This window comes from Gobio gobio (genome assembly GCF_949357685.1).
Source record: "Gobio gobio genome assembly, chromosome: 20".
Taxonomy (NCBI): Eukaryota; Metazoa; Chordata; class Actinopteri; order Cypriniformes; family Gobionidae; genus Gobio; species Gobio gobio.
Window position 1 is genome coordinate 3,648,535 of NC_137113.1, and position 25,300 is coordinate 3,673,834.

At 32.2% G+C, this 25,300-nt stretch overlaps 2 protein-coding genes across 2 annotated transcripts in view; one reads left to right on the forward strand and one right to left on the reverse strand.

Moving 5' to 3' along the window:
* Positions 1-6,615: 6,615 nt before the first annotated feature.
* Positions 6,616-16,320, forward strand: LOC307116979 (catechol-O-methyltransferase domain containing 1). Its single transcript, XM_079801599.1, has 7 exons — positions 6,616-6,697; positions 9,383-9,513; positions 10,972-11,077; positions 11,154-11,272; positions 14,098-14,152; positions 14,576-14,709; positions 15,935-16,320. Exons 2-7 carry the CDS (start codon positions 9,409-9,411, stop codon positions 16,085-16,087), a joined length of 672 nt encoding a protein of 223 aa, XP_079657725.1. The 5' UTR covers positions 6,616-6,697; positions 9,383-9,408; the 3' UTR covers positions 16,088-16,320.
* Positions 16,321-19,639: 3,319 nt separating this feature from the next.
* The window catches only part of LOC307143770 (sterile alpha motif domain containing 8), a 52,161-nt gene continuing 46,500 nt past the window's right edge, over positions 19,640-25,300 (reverse strand). Inside the window, 4 exon segments of the mRNA XM_079845532.1 lie at positions 19,640-20,325; positions 21,677-21,734; positions 22,306-22,456; positions 24,616-24,843. Coding sequence (XP_079701658.1) covers positions 20,234-20,325; positions 21,677-21,734; positions 22,306-22,456; positions 24,616-24,843 — 529 coding nt within the window. The 3' untranslated portion in view covers positions 19,640-20,233.

A 25,300-nucleotide genomic window follows, 5' to 3' on the forward strand; every position in this document is an offset into this window, starting at 1 on the left:
ACACGCTTGCTTCTAGACTCACTCACACACACACACTCACTCACTCGCTCACACGCACACTCGCTCGCACACTCACTCACACGCACACTCGCTCACACACACACTCGCTCGAACACTCACATGCTCGCACACTCACTCACACTCACTCACTCGCTCACACGCACACTCGCTCGAACACTCACATGCTCGCACACTCACTCAAACTCACTCACTCACACACTCGCTCGCTCACTCGCACACTCACACTCGCACACTCACACGCTTACACACTCGCTTGTAGACTCACTCACACACACACACACACACTCACACACACACTCGCACGCTCACATGCTCGCACACACGCACACTCACTCACACTCGCTCACACACACACACACTCACTCACTTGCTCACTCGCTCACACTCGCTCACACTCGCTCACACTCACTCACACTTATTCGCAAAATCACTCACACACAAATAATGAATGCGCTTCTTAAAGTGTTCCAAACATTGAGCGCCATAGTAACGGAACACTTGGACACAGTGTTCCACTCTAAACACAGCCATCCTCTCACTTTCTGAGGAACTCTGGGATATCAGAAACTCTGCAAACACCAGACAGAGCTCAATAACACGTCAGTGACAGCCGCATGAATCTTCTGCATCACCGCTTTCCACATAAACACAAAATATGGCATCATAAAAACAAATATAGCAGAGCGGTGCCATATCTGACCTCTGCTCTGAATACCACAAATATTGTTTGAGGGGTGAAATCGCTGGTTTATGAGCACAGATGTGCTTCTGACGCTTTGAACATCATCATCATATCTGACATATCATGATATCTGGCTGACGGATGGTACAGTTCACACCTGTACTCACAATTCACATTTATAATGTTAATATCATAAACTACAAACATCTAAAAAAATGTGCTAGAAAAATTGTTATATCAGAAAGTAATAAATATCAGATTCAGATGAAAACTAACTGATATAAAATAGTATTTAAGCACTAAAATGGCTAAAACTGAAATAAAAATAAATGAAAGCTCAATAGAAGTATTTAAATTTTTTAAAAAAAAATTACAAAATCACATAAAATTGCTAAAACTCAAACTGAAATGAAAACTGAAAATAGCCAGTTGATAATCTAAATAATACTAAAAATAAAATGCTCCAAAGCATTAATAATAAACCATAAACTAATGTTATTGGACTTCTCTGAATTCCCAAATCAACACAAATTATGAAGGGGATTCATATGTTTTTATTTATAATAAAACATAATTTTTACTGCAATAATTACATGCCACATTAAATATAAAAGATTTACAGCAAATAATAAAGGTAGATGAATTGATTTTTTTTTTACTTATAATAAACCTATAATATTTCCTAAAATATATTTCAAACTTATTAAATTGTCTGTAAATATAATTTTATCTGAAAGATTATTAGGAGCATAATGCATACAAATTATTATGTTTCCCTTAACGACTCATTATAGAGAATGTGTTTCAGAGAGAAATAATTCACTTTAATAAACACGTTCAGTTCTGCCTCCACTTTATTACTGACTTTAAAAATTATAACTATGAGATCAATAACAAAAAAAATCTAAATTATGATAAATTGATATTATGACAAAAAATGACATAATATTAAGTCAAAATGATGACGAAACAAAATTATGAGACGAAAAGTCAAAATTATGACATACTAAGTCAAAGTTATGACAGTCAAAAATATGACAAGTCGAAATTATGACACTAAATTAAAAATTATGACAAAAAAGTCAAAACTATGAGAAGTCAAGTTTCAACTCAGCAAGTCATAATTTCAATTTTTTGAAAATTGACTTTTTTGTCATAATTTTAATTTAGTGTCATAATTTCGATTTGGTATGCCATCATTTTGACTTTGTCATAATTTCAAATTAGCATCTCCTAATTATGATTTAAGTCAGTTTCAACTCAGTATGTCTTAATTTAAACTTTTTAAGTCATAATTAGGAGATATAAAGTAAAAATGATGGCATACTAAATCGAAATTATGACAAAGTCAAAATTTACTAAATTAAAATTATGACAAATCATAATTATGAGATAAAATGTCAAGATTATGGCATACTAAATCGAAGTTATAACAAGTCGAAATTATGAGTCAAAAATATGACAAGTCGAAATTATGACACTAAATTAAAATTATGACAAAAAAGTCAAAATTACGACAAATCAAAATTATGAGATAAAAAGTTGAAATTATGACACTGAGTTGAAGCTGACAATTCATAAGTATGAGTTAAAGTCAAAATTATGGCATACTAAATCGAAAATGACACTAAATTAAAATTATGACAAAAAAGTCAAAATTACGACAAATCAAAATTGTCATAATCATGAGATAAAGTCAAAATTATGACATACTGAAATGAAATTGACAAATCATAATTATGAGATAAGTCAAGATTATGACATATTAAATCGAAGTTATAACAAGTCGAAATTATGACAATTAAAATTATGAGAAAAAAGTCCAAATTACTACAAATCAAAATTATTAGATAAAAAGTTGAAATTATGACATACTGAGTTGAAACTGACATAAGTCATATTTATGAGATGAAGTCAAATTTATGACATTCTAATTTGAAGTTATAGAATAAGTCAAAATTATGACACTAAATTGAAACTATGACAAAGTCAAAATGAACTTTAAGTCATAATTAGATGTAACGACCAAATTAATTCATAAATCGAAATTATGACAAAAAGTCATAATTATGAGATAAAAAGTCAAGATTATGACATACTAAATCTAAGTTATAACATAAATGGAAATTATGACAGTCAAAAATATGACACGTCGAAATTATGACACTAAATTAAAATTATGACAGTCAAAATTACGACAAATCAAAATTATGAGATTAAAAATTGAAATTATGACATACTGAGTTGAAACTGACATAAGTCATAATTATGAGTTAAAGTCTAAATTATGGCATACTAAATCGAAATTATGACACTAAATAAAAATTATGACAAAAAAGTCAAAATTACGACATCAAAATTGTCATAATTATGAGAAAGTCAAAATTATGACATACTGAAATGAAATTGACAAGTCATTGAGATGAAGTCAAACTTATGACATACTAAGTCGAAGTTATAGCATAAGTCAAAATTATGACACTAAATTGAAATTATGACAAAGTCAAAATGACGACAAATCAAAATTATGAGATAAAAAGTTGAAATTATGACACTAAATTGGAATTATGACAAAATAGTTACAATAAAAAAATCTAAATTATGTCAATTCTGACTGTCAACTCAATAATGACCTTTTAGGTTACAATTATGACTGTCATAATTCTGATCGAAGTACGTCATAATTTTGACTTTTTATCCTCATAATTTAGAATTTTTGTCATTTCAACTTAATATGTATATCGACTTAAGTCATTTATGATATGAAAAGATGAGAAAAAAATGTACATATTATATGACTTTAGCCACGATTTCAACTTTTCATGTCATAAGTATGATTTACAGAGCATGTTTTCCGCTGATGTGCCGGATGCTGTGAATGATGTGGCGGGTTAAGGCTGATCTGAGATCAGAGAGCGAGGCTTTGATGAGTCTTTGGTTGCACACTCGACGCCTCTGCTCAATGCGGCCTTTATACCGGCTGAACTCAGCCACTCAATTACAAATACCAGCCTTCAAAATGTTGCCCAATTATCGGTTTCATTGGGCTGATGGACGCCAGCTGGGCTTTCAGGCTTCAGGCTCGGTTTCAGCCCATAAGTCACTCTGACGTGCGTCTCTGAAGTCAATCCAGAGGAAAAGCCCATAAAAATGTTCAAGCGTTAAACTGCAGCGCCATCAGGCAGAGATGCCGTCACTTTAAGAGGAACCCGAGATGTGGCCGATCACAAGATCTTCCCATCATGCTCTCTGATCTTACTGAGGACCAAAGCTGCATTTATTTGATCACAAATACAGTAAAAACTGGGATTCAAAAGCTGCATTTATCATCATTACTCCAGTGTCACATGACCCTTCAGACTAAAGACATGATGAGGATAAAGTCAAAATGATGACAAACGAAAAACAAAAGTATGATATACATAGAAATGATGACATAAAAAAGTCAAAATTATGGAATACCAAGTCGAAACGATCACTTAAAAAGTAAAAGTTGCCACACTAAATTGAAATAATGACTCGAGTCAATCATGACAAATCTAAATAATGACATAAATTGAAATTATTACATCAATTTCGACTTGTCATAATTTCGAATAAGTGTGTCATAATTCAAAATAATGAGGATAAAAGTCAAAATTTGTGTCATAATTAATGATTCTGGCCTTAGATAAAAGTCTCTCATGCTCACCAAAGCTGCATTTATTTGATCAACAATACAGTAAAAATTGTGAAATATTATATTACAATTAATATTTGAATATATAGTAAAGTGTCATTATTCCTGTGATCAAAGCTGAATTTATCTTCATTACTCCAGTCTTCAGACTTGAGATATAAATGATAAAAATGAAAAAAATGATATGCTAAATGGAAATTATGACATACTAAAACAAAATTATGATATATTAAGTAGAAATTATGACATAAAAAAAATCGAAATTCTGGAACACCAAGTTGGAATGATCACTTAAAAAGTAAAAATTGATATACTAATTTAAATTATGACTTGAGTCACTATGACATAAACAGAAATTATGACAAATTTAAATTATTACGTCATAATTTCAACTTTATCTCATACTTATGACTTAAAGTCATAATTTCAACAAAGTGTGTCATAATTTTGACCTTTATTCTCATTATTTTGGCCTTAGATAAACGACTGAAGCCTCATTTCTGCTCACCAAAGCTGCAAAAATACAGTATAAATTGTGAAATATTATTATAATGTAAATCATCTGTTCTCTATGTGAATATATAGTAAAGTGTGATTTATTCCTGTGATCAAAGCTGAATTTATCATCATTACTCCAGTCTTCAGTGTCACATGACCCTTCACTAAAAGCCTCATTCCTTTCAAATGAAAAAATGTCTGAACCCAAACTTTTCTACGGTACTGTACACTAAAATATGTATAACTAGATGTAAAGATCAGAGCTTATCAGCAGAAGAAAAGTGTTCAAGTTTGAGGTAAGTTTATGTTTTATGTTTATGCAGAAAAAGCTCACGATTATAATACAGCAAAGAAAAACTGAAGCTCCTGCAAGTCATCATGACCTGTGGAAAGCATTTCAGACACATGAGCGCCACCTGCTGGTGAACTTCATGAACTACAGACAAATCATATCACAATATCATACTCTTTTGTTATCATTATATCAGTTATAATAAGCACTTATTGACTAGACTAACTAAAGACCCTGACAGCAAATAAACAAGCTCTGTCTGATTACATGTGGCCTTCAGTTTGGATCTGAGCCTGTATAATCCAAATCTCATCTGCATCAAACTAATATTTGCTATAACCAGCCAACTTAGATTTATTTAAGAGAAATCAAACTGCTTTTTTTTTACTTGAAAAATTGAAATTATTATGTCAATTATGTCAATTTCGACCCGTCATATTTTGACTTTTATCCTCTATTTTGAATTTTGTATGTCTTAATTAATGATTCTGGCCTTAGATAAAAGTCTCTTCATGATCACCAAGACTGAATTTATTTGATAAAAAATACAGTAAAAATTATGAAATATTATTATAATGTAAATCAGCTGTTCTCTATGTGAATATATAGTAAAGTGTAATTTATTCCTGTGATCAAAGCTGAATTTATCATCATTACTCCAGTCTTCAGTGTCACATGACAAACAAAAATTATAATTATGAGTTGAAATTATGACTTAAAAGTCAAAATTACCACTTAAAAAAATAAAAATGTACGTACTAAGTTGAAATTATGACTTGAGTCAATGATAAAAAAATCTAAATAATGACATAAATTGAAATTATTACGTCAATTATGTCAATTTCGACTTGTCATTATTTCGAATAAGTGTGTCATAATTCAAAATAATGAGGATAAAAGTCAAAATGTTTGTCAATGTATATCATCTGTTCTCTATGTGTATAGTAAAGTGTAATTTATTCCTTCAGTGTCACATGACAAACAAAAATTATAATTATGAGTTGAAATGATGATGAAATTCTGGAATACCAAGTCGAAATTACCACTTAAAAAGTACAAATTGCGTACTAAAATGAAATTATGACTTGAGTCAATCATGACAAATCGAAATAATGACATAAATTGAAATTATTACATCAATTATGTCAATTTCAACTGTGTCATAACATTTATTCTCATTATTTTGATATTCTCGTATATTTGGTTGCAATGACTAATGCATTAAAGCTTTATAAACATGCACAAGTTTAATGGCCTTATTTAGGAGAATGTGCTTTTAGATACATTTCAAACACAGTTTCTATGACTGGCTAGAATAGAAACAAAACATGCAAGAATGCGTACAATGAAAACATTGATTTTACTTCATTTATCAAAGCATTGCTCTCAAACAAAAGGATTGTGTCATGTTTAATATTCATGATGTGTGTCGTGAAGCGGACAATCTCCACCCCACAAAACTGGAGCCATTTTACAGAAGAGAAGACCATCAGCACCAGCAGAACACACACAATACTGATTTACAGTGAGTTACAGCCTTTCATATCTGCATACTGTATATAATAATCGCTAATAACGCTCGCGTGGTTTGTTTAATGCACTCAGTGACACAGTGCATGTGTCGAATATTATATATTTCGCCTATTTTATCAATGCATCCGATTTTGTAAAGCATATTTAACGAGATTTATGGCGCATCAGCATTGCATTATTATTGTTTACTTGTTTGACTAAGCATCAGTGGGGAAGGATTAGGGGGAAACGCGTTTAAAAGATAATTCTTAGGGGGGAAATAACAAGAAATTAAAATAACATATTCTTACGATGTACAACTGTCAATATATTACACACTTAAAATAATATAACACATAATATCGAGAATATCCATGTGCAGAGGAGCCGTCATGTGATTTGAATGGCGCTCGTGCCGTAATTCTCCGAGTTTAAGCGCAGCTAGAAAACATTAGCGTTTACTCACATGAACGAGTATTTGGGTTTTAATGCAGATACAAAAGACATTTTCTACGTCCAAAATCGCATATTATCCGTCCTTAATAGTATTTGAAATTAGAATACGACGAATATTGCCCACAACCCATTTCGCGTTGGATGAGGATTCGATTAGAACTACAAAACACGACTAAAAAGTGTTAAAAACTACAAACATGGCGGATGCGAGTCTCCGACCGTTAGATAAAGGGGTTTGAGTGATTAATAATCAGTAGCTAACCTGACGAAAATATATGTATTCAATGTTATACACATTATATTTAATCTGTAACAGTATTGGGAACTTTTGTAACGATACGTTTGGCCGTTAAGTTTTAAATGCATCTGCAAACACCTCTTTGCATAACTTACTCATATTATTAGGGCATCAGATCGCAAGCTAAATCATATTTCATAATTTTGACTTTTATTTCAGTCATAATTAATGATTCTGGCCTTAGATAAAACTTGATTCCTCTCTTCTGCTCAGCAAAGCTGCATTTATTTGATCAAAAATGCAGTAAAATTGTGAAATATTATTATAATTTAAAGCAGCTGTTCTCTATGTGAATTAATAGTAAAGTGTAATTTATATCCTGTGATCAAAGCTGAATTTATCATCATTACTCCAGTCTTCAGTGTCACATGATCCTTAAGACATTACGTTTTAAATGCATCTGCATCTCTTTGCATAACTTACTTATATTACTAGGGCATCAGATCGCAAACAAAATCTCAAAAATCATATTCCATCATAAACTTTTCCTAATCTTGCAAGAACAATCCCATTACTCAAACAGTTCATCCGCGCGCATATACTGTGTTTTACGGTAACCGAGTTCATGTGTGACCGTTGGCTCACGCTCACCTCAGTCAGATGTGAAGATCATCAGTTGGAGAGCTGTTTTAATAATAATGTCATCTCATAACTTATCCAGAGAAGCGCTTATAGGATCAGCGACGCTGGGAGTGGTTTTTATAGCGGGATATTATGTGGGTAAGTGGGAAACCATAGAAATACAGCAGAAGTCAGTCCGGAAGTTCGTGTAGTTTGATTCAACAAGCCGCTATTAAAGGCGCAGCGCCCGATTAATTTAATTAAACAAAACGAACCAATCAGTTCATCGAAACGAATTTACATGTTCTGCTGTACCTGTGAAAAATAAATATTATGTGTTGACTTTTTTCCTCATCTTGTAATAAAAGGAGAAATTACTGGGGAAAAAAAATCTTATTTTAAGACTACCGACCTACAGTAAATTACAGAAAATAACGAAGTATGACATATCTATATATAATAAAAAGTATTGTATTATTAAATATAAATCTTTTCAAATTTTGAAAAAAGACAAACAACACTAAAAAGTTAGAACCCAAATAATAATAGACCCTTTTCACAAACTGTGATGACGCGTTTTAACGGTCATCAATATCGTAAATCCTGCAGCGTTTTTTGTATTGATTTTTTTTTTTAATTCATATGTACATTTATAACACTAATACTTTGTATTTTATTACTTTCGCATCAAATTACAACAAAAAAGTTCCCGCTGCTGTGAGGGTGGTTAGCAATAGCGTCTATGGGAGTGATGGTAAAAATAACATATTTCTCTCTTTTCACTGCCGTTATCAATCTCACTCTATTTTTTCCCTCTTTTTGAAAGTTGTGTAATCACTACTGTGGTTTTTTCTTTTGTTATGTGAGCAAATGGGCACACAAACAAATATTTAATGTATTCTCTCATTCACAGCTATAATATTTAACCCAATTAATGACGACTTCAGCTCTGAGAAACCCGGAAATGTGAAAAGGGTCTATAACATTAATAATTCTGGTTTGTAAATTTCGGGTTTTAATACGACAAGTTCAAAAACAGCTTTCATGTTGTAAATAATATATTTCTTTTAAAAACATTAGATATGTAATTGCACAAAATACTGAGGTGTTTCAGTGAAAATACAGTGTTGAAATTCTAAATAGTTAAATAATAGTAAAAAATTGCACATGGTTTAAAAAAAAAAGAAGGTGTTTTAGTGAAAATATAAATGCTTGTGAAGGCAAACATCACAATTTTATGTTGGAATTGCATATAAATAAAAATAATATTGAAATAATTGTAAGATACATTGCAAGAAATCCCACATGGAAAAAGAAGATCATGAATGTACACTAGTGTAAAAAACACACAGTATAACCAAACGTCATTTCTTCTTTCTAAAGGCAAGCGCAGATCTAAATTCTTCAGAATGGCGTCGGGTAAAAGCCACGTGGGAAAGAAAGACGATCCCGTGATGCAGTACCTGCTGAACAATTCCCTGCGGGAACATCCGGCCCTGAAGAAACTCCGACAGGTGCTCATCATGTCCTCCGTCTCACCCTGAAAACACACAGACGTCCTTAGACAATGAATTGGGGATAAAACTTATGCATTTAAGGGTTAAATTCAATATACACCGATCAGGCCTAACATTATGACCCTAATATTGTGTTGGTCCCCTGACCCGTCGAGGCGTGGACTCCACTAGACCCCTGAAGGTGTGCTGTGGTATCAGGCACCAAGATGTTAGCAGCAGATCCTTTAAGTCCTGTAAGTTGCGAGGCGGGATCCATGGATCGGACTTGTTTGTTCAGCACATCCCACAGATGCTCGATTGGATTGAGATCTGGGGAATTTGGAGGCCGAATCAACGCCAAATTCAGTGATGCTTGGCTCAGTGTTGAGCCATAAAAATTGGTTTATCAAAGTTCAAACGAATAACGCTTAATGAAGTAGTGTTTATAAGCGCAGCACTCCTTTCTTTACAGAGGTTACCGTGGAAACCATTATATTTCTGCTGTTCCATAAGCGCCATTTACTGTCAAAGAGTGAAATTGCATTATCAGCGCATCAGTTGGTTTGTTCAGACTAATGCATAATAACCCATATTTTTACACCGCTTACACACAGTTGTAAATGTTAACTGGTGGATCGATGAGAAGCTAATGTGCTTTTAAAAATATATTTTAGTTGTATTAACATATTAATATAAATATTAAGTTGTATTAGTATTAATATAAAGGAAAGTCCTTTTTTTTACAGTCATTTTGTGGTTTAGGAAACTTTCCATAAACACTGATATCACCCTGTGCAGGTCTTAAAAGCCTTAATAAAAATATTTTTGCATATTTTTAATGCCTAACAAATAACGTGTCCATATCTTTTCATTTAATTGGAAAATTCATGTATACAATATTATCTCTATATTTTGATGTTTTAATTAAGTAATGATTCATAAAAAAATAAATAAAACCAGTGTGAAATAAATGTTAGAAGTAAACTGCATCTCTCGTTAAAACTCGCTTCCTCTCTTGGACACCAGCCTCTTTCCTCATTGAATTTTAAAAGACACATGCCCCTATTTAGTTGTCAGTATATGCCTTAGCGTTACTGCAGTAATGATAGTCACAGGTACAGTAGGTATTTGACTGGCTGTAACACCCACATTTATCGTATTTATTGTGCTTGATTTAAAATAAAAGACCGGGAACACCCCACAAGAGCTGCAGTTTTGGAGATGCTCTGACCCAACACAATCTGGCCCTTGTCAAACTCACTCAAATCCACACGCTTGCCCATTTTTCCTGCTTCTAACACATCAACTCTGAGGACGAAATGTTCACTTGCTGCCTAATATATCCCACCCACTAACAGAGATCATCAGTGTTACTCACCGGTCATAATGTTATGCCTGATCCGTGTATGTTTAAGAATAACCTGCAACATGCCTTTGAATCGTTGTGTTTAATGACCTGAGGATGTATTTCTCCAGAAAACCATGGAGCACGAGTTGAACGGGATCATGGTGGCGTGCGAACAGTCGCAGCTCATGGCAAATTTAGCTCGATTAATCAAAGTGGAGAAAGCCATCGAGATCGGTAAGTGACTGAACACTGAACACACACACACACACTGGCCGTGTGCTGAACTCCGTCTGTGTGTGTGTGTGTTCAGGTGTGTATACGGGCTATAACGCCATGAGCATCGCTCTCGCCCTTCCTGAAGACGGGAAGCTGATCGCATGCGACGTCAATGAGGATTTCATCAACATCGGCAGACCTTTCTGGAGGCTGGTCAGTTAACGTCCGGCTTACTGAAGCAACTGCTCATAAACGACAGGACAATATCAAAAACTCACCAGTGTTAATTTTGACAGCAAATTTTGATTTAGTTTTAGTCATAGTCTTTTGACTAAAATGCCATTTAGTTTTAGTCATATTTTAGTCACCTGAATTGTTTTGAGTTTTAGTCTAGTTTTAGTCGACTAAATCTACAGTAGTTTTAGTCGACTAAAATCTAAAGAGTTTAGTTCAATTGTAATTCATTAAGCATTTAAGTATTACATAACCGACTGTCACTTGAACTGACATTTTGACATAATTTTGTTTTTGACATAAAAAATACACGAAAGAGCTCAATTCACTTTTTTTTTTCTTTTTTTTTTTTAAAAATATCTATATCGTTTTTATAACTTTGTATTTCTGTTTTAGTTAGTAGGCCATATCAGGTTAAGCTAAAGCTTCAAATAAGTTTGTTTATTTTTTTATTTCAGTTAGCATTTATTTAATTTCAAGTAATAAAGATTTTTTTAAATGGTTTTAGTGAACTATTATAACCCTGATATTGTATTGAATATGTGTCAAATACTGGTCTTTCCTCCTGACTATGAATTAAATGGGAATGAAATTAAATACAGTTTATTGTGTAACCAAAAACGAATATATAATGCGTGACTTTTAATGATAAACAAGCTGGAAATACACCCGGACTCTTATTTTGAAATGTCTGCGCCTCTGTTGCAGTAGCACTGGCAGCTGCTCATTCAAGTTCAGATGAGGAGATAAAATATGGGTTGTTAAAGCCGTCTAAAACATATTACTATATAAACATCGTAAAGTAAACATTGTCATTATTCATCAGCATTAGTTCATAAACAATTGCCTGGCATAAATGAGTGTTATTCATTGATTGTGAGCCGTTCTGGAGCGCTGGATTGGGGATGCGTGAGCCTGTGGATACATTGTAGTATCCTACATAGTGGAAAATGACAGTTAATTTTCGTTATAGTTTTTGTCATCCAACACTAGTTTTTATTTAGTTATCGTCTCGTTTTCGTCAGTGAAAAAAGGTCGTTGACGAAAATTATGACGAAAATTATTCGTCAACGAAATTAACACTGAAACTCACTATAGGCCTACTAATAACGGACTGTTCTAGATTGTGTTCATGTAAAAAGTTATAAGGGAACGAGTGTATCCTATGGGACGGCAGTATCATTTTCTTTCCATTTGTATGTTTATCTTTATTTATTTAGTTACATTTTTTACACTCATATGGGTGTATGGTTATATGTGATTGGACAGTACAATTTTAATGTTGAAATTGCAAATAGTTAAATATTAGTAGTGAAAAAAAATGCGCATGGAATTGAAAAAGAAAACCTCCGAGCAAGAAACTGAGGTGTGTTAGTGAAAATACACCTGCAAACATCACAATTATATGTTGAAAATGTACCTTGTTTATGAAAAGCAAAAATAAACGAATTAAATAACTAAAAATATTTATATACAATAAAAATATATTGCATTATTGAATAGAAAACCAAATAATAATAAAAATACTGTAGGATTTTAATATGACGAGTCCAAAAACAGTTTTATAATTATTTTAATTTATTTTATTTTAACAAAAATTGCAAAAAAAAATACTGAGGTGTGTTAGTGAAAATACACCTGCTCATGAATGCAAACATCACAATTATATGTTGAAATTGTGAATAAATAATAATAATGGTTCCCTGTTTATGAAAAGCAAAAATAAAGCATTAAAAAAAACATTTAAATAACTAAATATATTTATATACAATACAAATATATTGTATTATTGATTAGAAAACCAAATAATAATAATAAAAATGCTGGTTTATAAATACCTTAGGATTTTAATATGACGAGTCCAAAAACAGCTTTCATGTTGTAAATAATTATTATTATTTTAACAAAAATTGCATGTGTAATTGCACAAAATACTGAGGTGTTTCAGTGAAAATACACCTGCTCATGAATGCAAACATCACAATTATATGTTGAAATTGTTCCTTGTTTATGAAAAGCAGGAATAAAAGCATAAAAAAACTAAAAGTAAATATTTAAATAGCTACAAATATTTATATACAATAAAAATATATTGTATTATTGAATAGAAAACCAATAATAATACAAATACCTTAGGATTTTAATATGACGATGTTGTTAATTATTATTATTTGAACAAAAACTGCATGAGTAATTGCACAAAAGACTGAGGTGTGTTAGTGAAAATACACCTGCTCATGAATGCAAACATCACAATTATATGTTGAAATTGTGAATAAATAATAATAATGGTTCCCTATTCAGGAAAAGCTAAATTAAAGTATGTAAAAAACAACAACAACATTTGCAATAATATAATAAAACCCTTTTCTATAAAGTTCATATTTGCAGTAATGAAATGTTTTTGGGCAGGAAGCGTCTTGCACAGGAAAACCTGGATTCTCCAAAATCCCATAAATTGTTTAATATTGTATTGCATCATGTTAATAAAGTTCATCCGTCCTTATCAGAGACCATAAACCTTCATGTGGGTTAATATTTAAACGTAAGAGACTTTTAACACAGTTAATAGCTAACAGTGTTTAACCCCAGTTTGCTCTAACGCACTAAAATTAAAATTTATACAATTTGTTAATTGACTGTTTTATGCATAAAAAACACATTTATTATGACGTTTTTGGATCTCTAGATTTATGCATGTGTGTTCAGACTCAACACTTTGAGCAATCCGTCTTGATTTACATTAATTTCCATTATAATCACATATTTAATAATCATGGTCTCGTGTTCTGACATCTTCTCAGGGTTGTGTTGAGCACAAAATCGACGTGCGTCTGAAGCCAGCTCTGCAAACTCTTGGTAAGATCTGGATTTATTCAAGCATTGTGACATTATTCACATATACAAATAACCTTCAGACCACACATTCAAACACGTCCTGTTTTTGATGAACAGCAACAAACAAACAAACAAACAAACAAACAAAGGGGGGGGGGGGGGGTAATGTACAGTACAATCATTGAGACACTATTATAGTTTTTACTAATATTTAGAATTTTTATATTTCCAATTTTAATTTTAGTAATTGTGTTTTTATTTTTATTTTGTTTATATTAATTTTTATTCCAGTTTTAACTAAATGCGTAAAATTTGAGATAAAAGGTCACAATTACCTTTTAAATTGTTTTATTCAGTTGCAGAAACAAGCTTCAATCATTTTTAAGTAGTGAAAGTTGTAATAGTTGTAGTCAACTCTAATATTGCTGATGTTTGTGTTGTCAGACGAGCTTCTGGCTGCCGGTCAAGCGGAGACGTTTGATTTCGTCTTCATTGACGCCGACAAAGTCAACTACGACAACTACTACGAGAAATGCCTGCAGCTGGTCAGGAAAGGAGGAATAATCGCTATAGATAATGTGAGTGAGCATGACTGTTCATACATTAAAACGGACTTACACGTGATCGCTAGGAATATTACACACAAATCCTGTCATCATTTCCTCATCTTCATGTCGCTCCAAAGTCCAAAGACATTATGACATAAAAAGTCAAATATTCTGGAATACCAAGTCAAAATTACCACTTTAAAAAAGTAAAAATTGACACTTGAGTCACTATGACATGAAAAGAAATTATGATATTTAAATGACGTCAATTTTCAACAGTGTGTCATAATTTTGACCTTTATTCTAATTATTTTGACCTTAGATAAAACGACTGAAGCCTCTCTTCTGCTCACCAAGGCTGCAAAAATACTGTACAATTATGAAATATTATTCCAGTGTAAATCATCTGATCTCTAAGTGAATATACAGTTAAGTGTAATTTATTCCTGTGATCAAAGCTGAATTTATCATCATTACTCCAGTCTTCAGTGTCACATGACCCTTCAGACTTAACACATGATTAGGATAAAGTCAAAATTATGACATACTAAAACAAAATTATGATACAAGTAGAAATTATGACATAAGTCGAAATTCTGGAATACCAAGTCAAAATTACCACATAAAAGTAAAAATTGACACTAAATTGAAATTATGACGAGTCAATCATGACAAATCGAAATAATGACATAAATTTTAATTATTGTCAATTTCGACGTGTCATAATTTCGAATAAGTGTGTCATAATTCAAAATAATGAGGATAAAAGTCAACATTTGTGTCATAATTAATTATTCTGGCCTTAGATAAAAGTCTCTTCTGCTCACCAAAGCTGCATTTATTTGATCAACAATACAGTAAAAATTATGAAATATTACTCCAGTGTAAATCATCTGTTCTCTGTGAATATATAGTAAAGTGTAATTTATTCCTGTGATCAAAGCTGAATTTATCATCATTACTCCAGTCTTCAGTGTCACATGACCATTCACTAATCATTCTAATATGAGGATTTGCTGCTCAAGACACATTTATGATTTTTACTATGTTGAAAACAGCTGTGCTGCTTCATATTGTTATGGAAACCATCATACGTTTTAACAGTTCAACTTCTGTAATATTATAAATGTCTTTACGGTCACTTTGATCAATTTAATGCGTCTGCTGATTAATTTTTTTAATAGCAAAACAACGTGTGCACAGTGGTGTATAATCTTTGGTGGAACTGTATCTGAATGACACTGCTCTCCTTCAGGTCCTGTGGAGCGGGAGAGTGGTGAACCCAGAAGAGGGCGACGTGGACTCCATCAGCATCGATGCGCTGAACAAGAAGCTCCATCGGGACGTCCGGATCAATCTGAGCATGCTCACGGTGGGCGACGGCCTAACATTAGCATTCAAGATCTGACCTGACCAATCACGCGGCTCGACTGAACCACTCATCATCACCAATCACGCGGCTCGACGGAGGATATGCTCCGTAATAACTGAAGTCTGACCATATGAAGTTTTGTATTCAGATGTTTATAGTGCCAATTGATTGTGCTACTGAAAAAAACTGTGTGAATGTACAATATATTTGTGGTATACATATTTTCAATAAACAAAATTACAGCACTGGAATCTGTAATATTTTAAAGGAACAGTTTGAATGTCTTTATCCTTAGTTTAACATTTTTATTTTTAATAATTTTGTTGTGTTTTTGTTTTTAATTTAGCTTTAGTCTTTAAAAACAATTTTTTTATAAATAATTTCTATAGTTTTTATAAATTTTTATGTAAATGATATCAGAGTAAAGAGGTTAGAACGTTCTGGGAAGGTTAGGGGAACGTTCTCCAAACCAACAGTGAATGTTCTATTTGCGTAAAGAAAACGTTCCTGGCTAACCAACAGTGAATGTTCTGGGAACCAGAAACTAACGTTCCCATAACATTCTGGGAACCAAAAATTGTTATCTGGGATTTATATTTTTCTCAATTTACATTTACTCAATTTAGACAACATTGTTTTTTTAATAAAAAATATCATATTTATTATATAGGCCCTAATTTACTTCCAAAACATGGTGCAAATGAATATGCTTATCCTAATGACAGAGCTGCAAACTTTTCGAAAAATCTTGGAGTGAGATTTGATGGGGCCAACCAAAATTTTGTCGCCGTTCAAAGCACATTTTTTTTTGCCTCATTCAGCATATTTTATATATATATACACACACACTTCAGTGGTTCACCACAGAAAACATTCTCTCTCTCTCTCTATATCTATCTATCTATCTATCTATCTCTCTATATCTATATATATATATCTATATACACACACACACTTAAGTGGTTCACCACAGAAAACATTTTCTCTCTCTCTATATCTATCTATCTATCTATCTATCTATCTATCTATCTATCTATCTATCTATCTATCTATCTATCTATCTATATCTATATACACACACACACTTAAGTGGTTCACCACAGAAAACATTTTCTCTCTCTCTATATCTATCTATCTATCTATCTATCTATCTATCTATCTATCTATCTATCTATCTATCTATCTATCTATCTATCTATCTATCTATCTATACACTTCAGTGGTTCACCACAGAAAACATTCTCTCTCTCTCTCGCTAATATATATATTTTTATTTATTTATATATAGTGAGGAAAATAAGTATTTGAACACCTGCTATTTTGCAAGTTCTCCTACTTAGAAATCATGGAGGGTCTGAAATTGTCATCGAAGGTGCATGTCCACTGTGATAGACATAATCTATAAAAAAAAATAATAATCCAGAAATCACAATGTATGATTTTTTAACTATTTATTTGTATGATACAGCTGCAAAGGCTATCATGCACTTTCCCTGCATCAGCTCATTCTGCTCCGCTATTTTTCGGATGCGTTAGTTCCTATCAATCTACTCGAGAATGCTCGCGTGGATTTGCTTGACTATTTCTTTTCGTTTCGAATTGTTTAGTTTAAAAATGAACATTTCAAGCTTTCTATAGGCCTACTTCTCATGTCTGTGAGGCAAGTATGCTAGCTGCTGAGTTTGGGTTTATTTGAGACGGGCTCCAGTTCATGTGCAAAGTGAACACTGATTAAAATTAAGATAGGCTACAATTTATACAATTTTTTTCATATTCAAACATACATACATTCAAATGCGTGTCTCATCGCCAATGCGATTTCCAGCTATTTGTAAATCGTGAGAAAATTGCTATTTTACCCAATGAACCGGGACGTGTGAAGGCGTCGCCTGTCGATGACATCATATCCGCGTTCCAGTGTTGATTTTGAAAGCAAATTTTGATTTCGTTTTAGTCAGAGTCTTTTGACTAAAATGCCATTTAGTTTTAGTCATATTTTAGTCACCAGAATTGTTTTTAGTTTTAGTCTAGTTTTAGTTGACTAAATATCATAAGATTTTAGTCGACTAAATCTACAGTAGATTAAAATCTAATGAGTTTAGTTCAATTGTAATACATTAAGCATTTGAGCATTACATAACCGACTGTCAATTGAACTGACATTTTGTTTTTGACATTAAAAATACACGAAAGAGCTCAATTCACTTCTTTTTTTTTTTTTTTTTTACATCTATATAGTTTTTATAACTTTGTATTTCTGTTTTAGTTAGTAGGCCATATCAGGTTAAGCTAAAGCTTCAAATAAGTTTATTTTTTATTTCAGTTAACATTTATTTAATTTCAAGTAATGAAGATTTTTTTTAATGGTTTTAGTTAACTATTATAACCCTGATCCTTTGACTATGAATTAAATTAAATACAGTTTATTGTGTAACCAAAAACGAATGTGTGACTTTTAATTATAAACAAGCCGGAAATACACCGGGACTCTTATTTTGAAATGTCTGCGCCTCTGTTGCGGTTCAGATGAGGAGATAAAATATGCATTATTACAACCGTCTAAAACATATTACTATATAAACATCGTAAAGTAAACATTGTCATTATTCATCAGCATTAGTTCATAAACAATTGTCTGGCATAAATGTGCGTTATTCATTGATTGTGAGCCGTTCTGGAGAAAATTATTCGTCAACGAAATTAACACTGCAGCGTTCCCTTCGGTTTCTGGTTTTATTCTGCAGAAGCGTTACTCTCACTGCAGTGTGAACCAGTGTCATAGCAGCGGCTGAGAGAACGCACAGAGTAACGCCATCCCATCATCAACACACTCAGATGTGTCTCTAATATGATGTAATATGATCAACAGAGCTGCGTTACCTCACACTCATGACTGGAGACGCTAAAATGGCACCGGCGACTGTGGCATAATAAAAGTCCCGGTGCTCGCGAGGCGTGTGTTGCCTTAATTTTATTAACAATCTTTAATTAACAATTTATCTGTTCAATAAAACACCTCACTCACCTGTTGAGTAATAAAAACACCATCTCCGCGTCGCTTTTTCAACATTTTAAAATCACACTCAGTTCTCGCTTGTCTCTTGTTCTGTCGCGTTTGTTTAAAATGGCTGATTCCCCGGAGGTTGGAGATTTAGCGGCTCCATGTCAGCCGTTCTCGCTAATTGTAACTTGTTTACGGATATGACGGCGGGCGAGTGACGCATGAACGCAATTTCCCGCGAAAACCTTCCTGTCAGGTCTAAAAATATAAAGGCTTCCCATAGTGAATCAGGCCAAGACCAAAACACGTTTTGTAAGAAGCACTGATGATGTATGTTACATTGGAACACAAATATTAACTTAGTGTACCTTTAAATTAAATTAGAATTGTTCCTCATGGAGTTACTAAAATAAATTATGTTTTTTAGTTGACATTTAATTAAGTAATTTTTATTTAACTATAACAAATCTAGAAATATGTTGGAATTCACGGAAATGAATTGGATGCACATCTAAATCTTTATAATGTTTAAACATTCATGTTGGAATCGGCTTGCATTTTGAAATGTAGCTAGACACAAAACAATTCCAGTTTTAGGACTTTATTGCAAAGGTTGACATACATCAGGGTGTGATTGTGCGGTTTAGCAGCTTCATCTCTCCAGAGAACCCGTCTGAACATCATAAAGCCTGAACACAGAGAAACTACCACAACAGAAGCGCAATGTGCAAATCATCGTCTACATTCAGAAGAACACGAAAGGATAAAGCCAGGCCAAAATGAGACGTCTGCCGTTATTAACAGTGAGTGTTTTGAAGCTTTATGCAGCTTTTCACTACACAACAACAGTTAGTGACAGTCCATCAGGCTCCAAAAAGGACATGAATGTTGTATTTCATAGTGTTTTTAATGGTTTTATTTGACAGTTGTGTAGAAAACAGCTGCATAATGATTGGTCAATGCATGATAAAGGTTTACATTTTTGGTGAACTACTCCTCAGAGAAATCAGCTGTACAGAAAAGCACACACAGATTGAAAGCGCCGGTTTGGAGAGAAATATCGACCGTGCAAATAAATAAGAGGCGACGGAAGGGTTTGGGTTTAAACTGGACGAGTGACAGTCGTCTGCGTGTGGAGCGGTCAGACTCTTCCCTTACTGGACGAGCCAGAGATCCGGACGCTACGCCTCCAGCTCCAGTCCCAGACCCAGCTTATGACCGCCAGCGTTGATACTCTTTCCATCCACCAGGGCGGAGAGCGTCAGCTTCACTCCTGGACACACACACACACACACACACACACAGGTTTCTCAGATCAGCACGCAAGCGGCAACTCATGAAAAACTCTTCAACTCATCACAAAATCAAAAGAGAAGAGATTAGGAGATTTATTCTGTACTAATTACATATATATATATATATATATATATATATATTTTTTTTTTTGGGGGGGGGTTATTCTTCATTTAATGAGATTTACCCAGATATTAATTTCAGGGCATATATGGAATATGACAGAAACACTGTTGGTATGAAAGCACTGCATATGACTGTGGTCATTTTAACACAGAAATCATAAAATATAAAGAATATTTTATACTTAATAAAATGGGTTAAGTAAAAGGACATAATTTTATATACAACAATAAAATAAAACAAAATAAAATAATTGTAACATTTTATAAAAACATTTTTTATACACAACAAAAAATAAAACAAAACAATAAAATTAGTTAAAATATAAAAAATTTATAAACAACAATAAACTAAATTAAACATTTTATAGAAAATAAAACAAAGTTTACACAAAAAAATAAAATATTTTATACAAAATAAAATTAGTTAAATAAAACAAAATAATATACACAACAAAAAATAAAATAATTCTATGCAAAATATAAAAATATTGTATGCAAAAATTAAATTGTTTTTTATCCTTAGCTATCCTTATATACAATAAAATAATAAAACAAAATAAAATAAATTTACATTTTATACAAGATTAGATAAAACAAATGTTATACACAAACAATAAAGTAAAAAAAATATTTTATAAAAAATAAAATGAAAATATAATAAAACAAATATAATAAAACTAAATACTTTTATACAAATAAAATGAAAATAAGTACTAACAAAACAAAAAGCATTTTATAAAGAGCGAAAACAAAAAATTAAACAAAATAAAATTAGTTAAATAAAACAAAATACACAACAAAAAATAAAACAATTCTATACAAAATATAAAAATATTGTATGCAAATTTTTTAAAACATATTTTATACAAAATAAAATAAAGTTAAATAACAATGTTTTTATATACAACAATAAAATAGTAAAACAAAATTAAATACATTTACATTTAATACAAGATAAAACAAATGTTATACACAAAAAATAAATTAATATAAAAATAATATTCTATACAAAAATTTAAAAATATTTTATAAAAAATAAAAATATAATAAAACAAAATACTTTTATACAAATACAATGAAAATAATTACAAATTATTTTTTACACAAAACAAAAAGCATTTTATAAAGAGCAAAAACAAAAAAATAAACAAAATAAAATTAGTTAAATAAAACAAAATAATTGTATACACAATCACACACACTCACCTGGCCTAAGGGTCTGAGTGTAGCCGATCCCAACCATGCTGGAGTTATTGACTTTAGCCTGAGAGGAAAACACAGATGCTGTTTAATGACTGACGCATCTCTATTACAGTCCAACAAAACAATCTGACCAATCAGGGCTGGACACTACGGCCACTCACTTTATATCAGGATAACAATCACAATTCATATTGAAATTCAAACCCAACATGATTTACTATCCTGTGGAGTTGCTTGAAGGGAATGTTCTTCATCTCATTTGATCATTTGCTCTTTGTTTATCTGTGTTATTTCTATTTTCATCATTACTTTTCCCTTTTGTCTGAATTTATATGTGTATCGCTTGTCCCACCCTGTTTGCATCATACACATGTTTAAATCAATCATTAAAAATCATCATAACTACAGCTGTTAAAGCAGAAGACGGAAGATTGGCGGCAAAAACATTATTAATATCCACAGGATTATATGTATTAACAATGAGGAATGAAGCAGAAGAAGCTGAATGGCTCTTATTATAATGAGAAGCTGTCTATACTAGGCTGTGTGTGCCCATCTGGGACTGTAATGAAGCCCCGCCCATCGTCAGGTCACATGAGCGTGAGTTTCCACACACACACACACACACTCACACTAATAGAGGAGCTGGAGTCCAGCATGTACTTGGCGGCGATGCCGAAGCGTGTGCTGCTGTTGCCGGCCGTCCAGGCCAGATTCACGGCCGTCTCCAGGTCACCGTTCACTTTCTGATAAATAGAGCCGCCAAACTCCGTCCCATCATTCCTGCAACACACACACACACACACACACACACACAGAGAGATGTCAGATGATTGAGGAGATCTACAGGGAAGAGTCCGCTCAGAAAGAAACAGATCCACTGCTGCATCATGGGATTCATGCTTCAAATCAGACGTTACACACACATTAAACAAACTGCTGTTATTTATTCTTTATAAATTATAATAATAATAATAGTTATTAATTCGTTATAAGTAATAAACTATACTTGTATTAATAATATTATTGTTGTTTATTATTATTAATAATAATAATAATAATAATAGGAATAACTATAAAATAATTATACAAAATTATAATAAATAATAATTTTATTTATTATTTAAATAATTATATTTAATAATACATCAAATAAAAACTAAATATTTGTATTTATAAATTTAATATATATATACACATACATTCACACAATTAAACTGATTCTAAATAAATATTAATGAGTAATAAATGAGTAATAACGGTTTTGCATTTAATTAATTATTTTTCTACAAATTTCATAATTTGCCTCCATCCCGATACTGAACAACGCGACATACATTCATATCACAGGTTAGTGTTAGAGTTATACTCACGGAACACTAGAGTTATCCACTATCACCAAAGTTCATTATTTGCATGTGTTTTACAGCCTTCATTCGCGAGCATATGCTCTGTTTTAACATGCGCTTTTCCGAGCGCGCGCACTAAACGCCTGTCAAACACGTGATTACTGGACTAAGTCGTCATCTTACTGCGCTAATACTGTCAAATACACACAAGGTTAACAAACACAGTCGGTTATGTCTATAGTGAAAGTAAAATCGCGTGTGTCTGTATATTAGATGCGTGCAGGTCTTAAATTGACAGCAGCGCAGCCTATAGTGAACACGCCGTCCTTAAAGGGACAGTTCACCTGTAAAATTATCATTATTTACTCACTCTAATGTTGTTCCAAACCTGTATTCATTTCTCGATGACAGAATTTTCATTTTTGAGTGAACTATCATTTAATGTTAATACAACAACAAAAGACAAAGAGAAAATCACTCACTGCTCTTGACTGAAGAACTTTAATACAGTAGCTTTAATAAGAATCAGTGTATATTTTATAGTGAAGTCTATGTAGTGTTTTAATTTTACATTTATTCATTCAATTTCATACTTTAATGCAGCTGTACAGCTCTGAGCTGCCAGTGTAAATCTTTATATATATTTATTTTATATTATACAATACACTAGGAATGTGTACAAGGTTTTTTTTAAAGTAAAGTTTTTCAATTATTTTAAGAATAAAAAATAATAAAAATTGTCTTTTTTCTCCTTAACCTCTTGCTGTTCCTGTCGCCTAAGAATATAATAACAAAAAACTGATGTGACAAGCCATCAGAACCGAACCGAACCGAAAACTGTGGTTAAAAACCGAGGTATGTATTGAACCGTGGACTAACTGTATTGTTGCATCCCTAGTATGTATGTATATATATATATATACACACACACACACACACACACACACACACACACACACACACAATTAAAAAGGTCCTAAATAATAATTATTAATAAGTAATAATAGTATTATTTTAATTTTATCATCATCATCATCATCGTTAATCATTTTTACAATTATAAATAGTTAACAAATAATAATAATAATAATAAGTTATTTATTACTTAATTATATTTAATAAATCTTTTTATTTATTTAGTAATCATAATTATACACGTGTATAGATGTAATTATGATTATAATTTTATATATATATATATATATATATATATAAATTTAAAAAATACTCTAAATGAATAATAAATAATAATAATGATTATTATTTTATCATTTATAATCATCATCATCGTTAATTTTTTTTTACAATTATAATAAGTTTACAAATATGTTATTAAATGTTATTTATTACTTATAAATAATAAATATGATATTTAATACATTAAATAAAACCTTTTTATTATTATTTAGTAAATATATTTGTTATTAATAATAAATAATGAATATTATTGCAGGTTATTATTGTAATATATTTTTTAAATGATTATAAATCATTTTTATTTATTAATCATAAATAACGACAATTGATATGCAATATAAATATGATTAAATAATACATGTATAAATAATAATGTATTGCTAAAGCAGAACTTACACATTAGTATGCAGCTGGAAGTCTCCGGTCTTGTATCCGATTGCAAAGTTGCTGCGAGTCATTTTGGACTTGGCGGAGTCAAAGGTCATCTGGTATCCGGCGAGCCAGCCCTCGTATCCCACCACAGCCGCTCCATGGACGGCAGGACCGGCGAAGTCGAAATCCACATCACAGCCCACGTTTACATATTCACGCTTATACGCCGACTTCACCTTTCCACTCTTCTTGCTATTAAAACAACACAAATAAACATTAAAATTAGGGATGCACCGGTTGACCGGCCAAAAACCAGAACCGGCCGGTTTTTGCTTCTAGCGCGTGATCGGCAATCTGCCGGTTTTCTTTGTATTTTTCTGCTGATTTATCCGGAAGTGCGCCCACGTGCACATACGCCTATATTGCAATCATTCGCGAACATGTCACTGTGTTACAAACGGAAACTGGAGAACTGAGGGAAGAGACGAGATACGCCGAAGGGAATGAAGAGCCGCTTTCCTGCGCGAGCTGAAGTTGCGCGAGCTGAAGTTGCGCGTGCTAGATAGTGAGCGTTTGTTCAGCTCCGCTTCTCACGTGTTGGATCGGATGAGACGAAACAGACTAATTTGTGAAAAAGCCGAAATACTTCTTTTTGTAGCCTAAAGAAGAACATGCTGCACTTTAGAAATGAAATACTATCAGTTCTGTA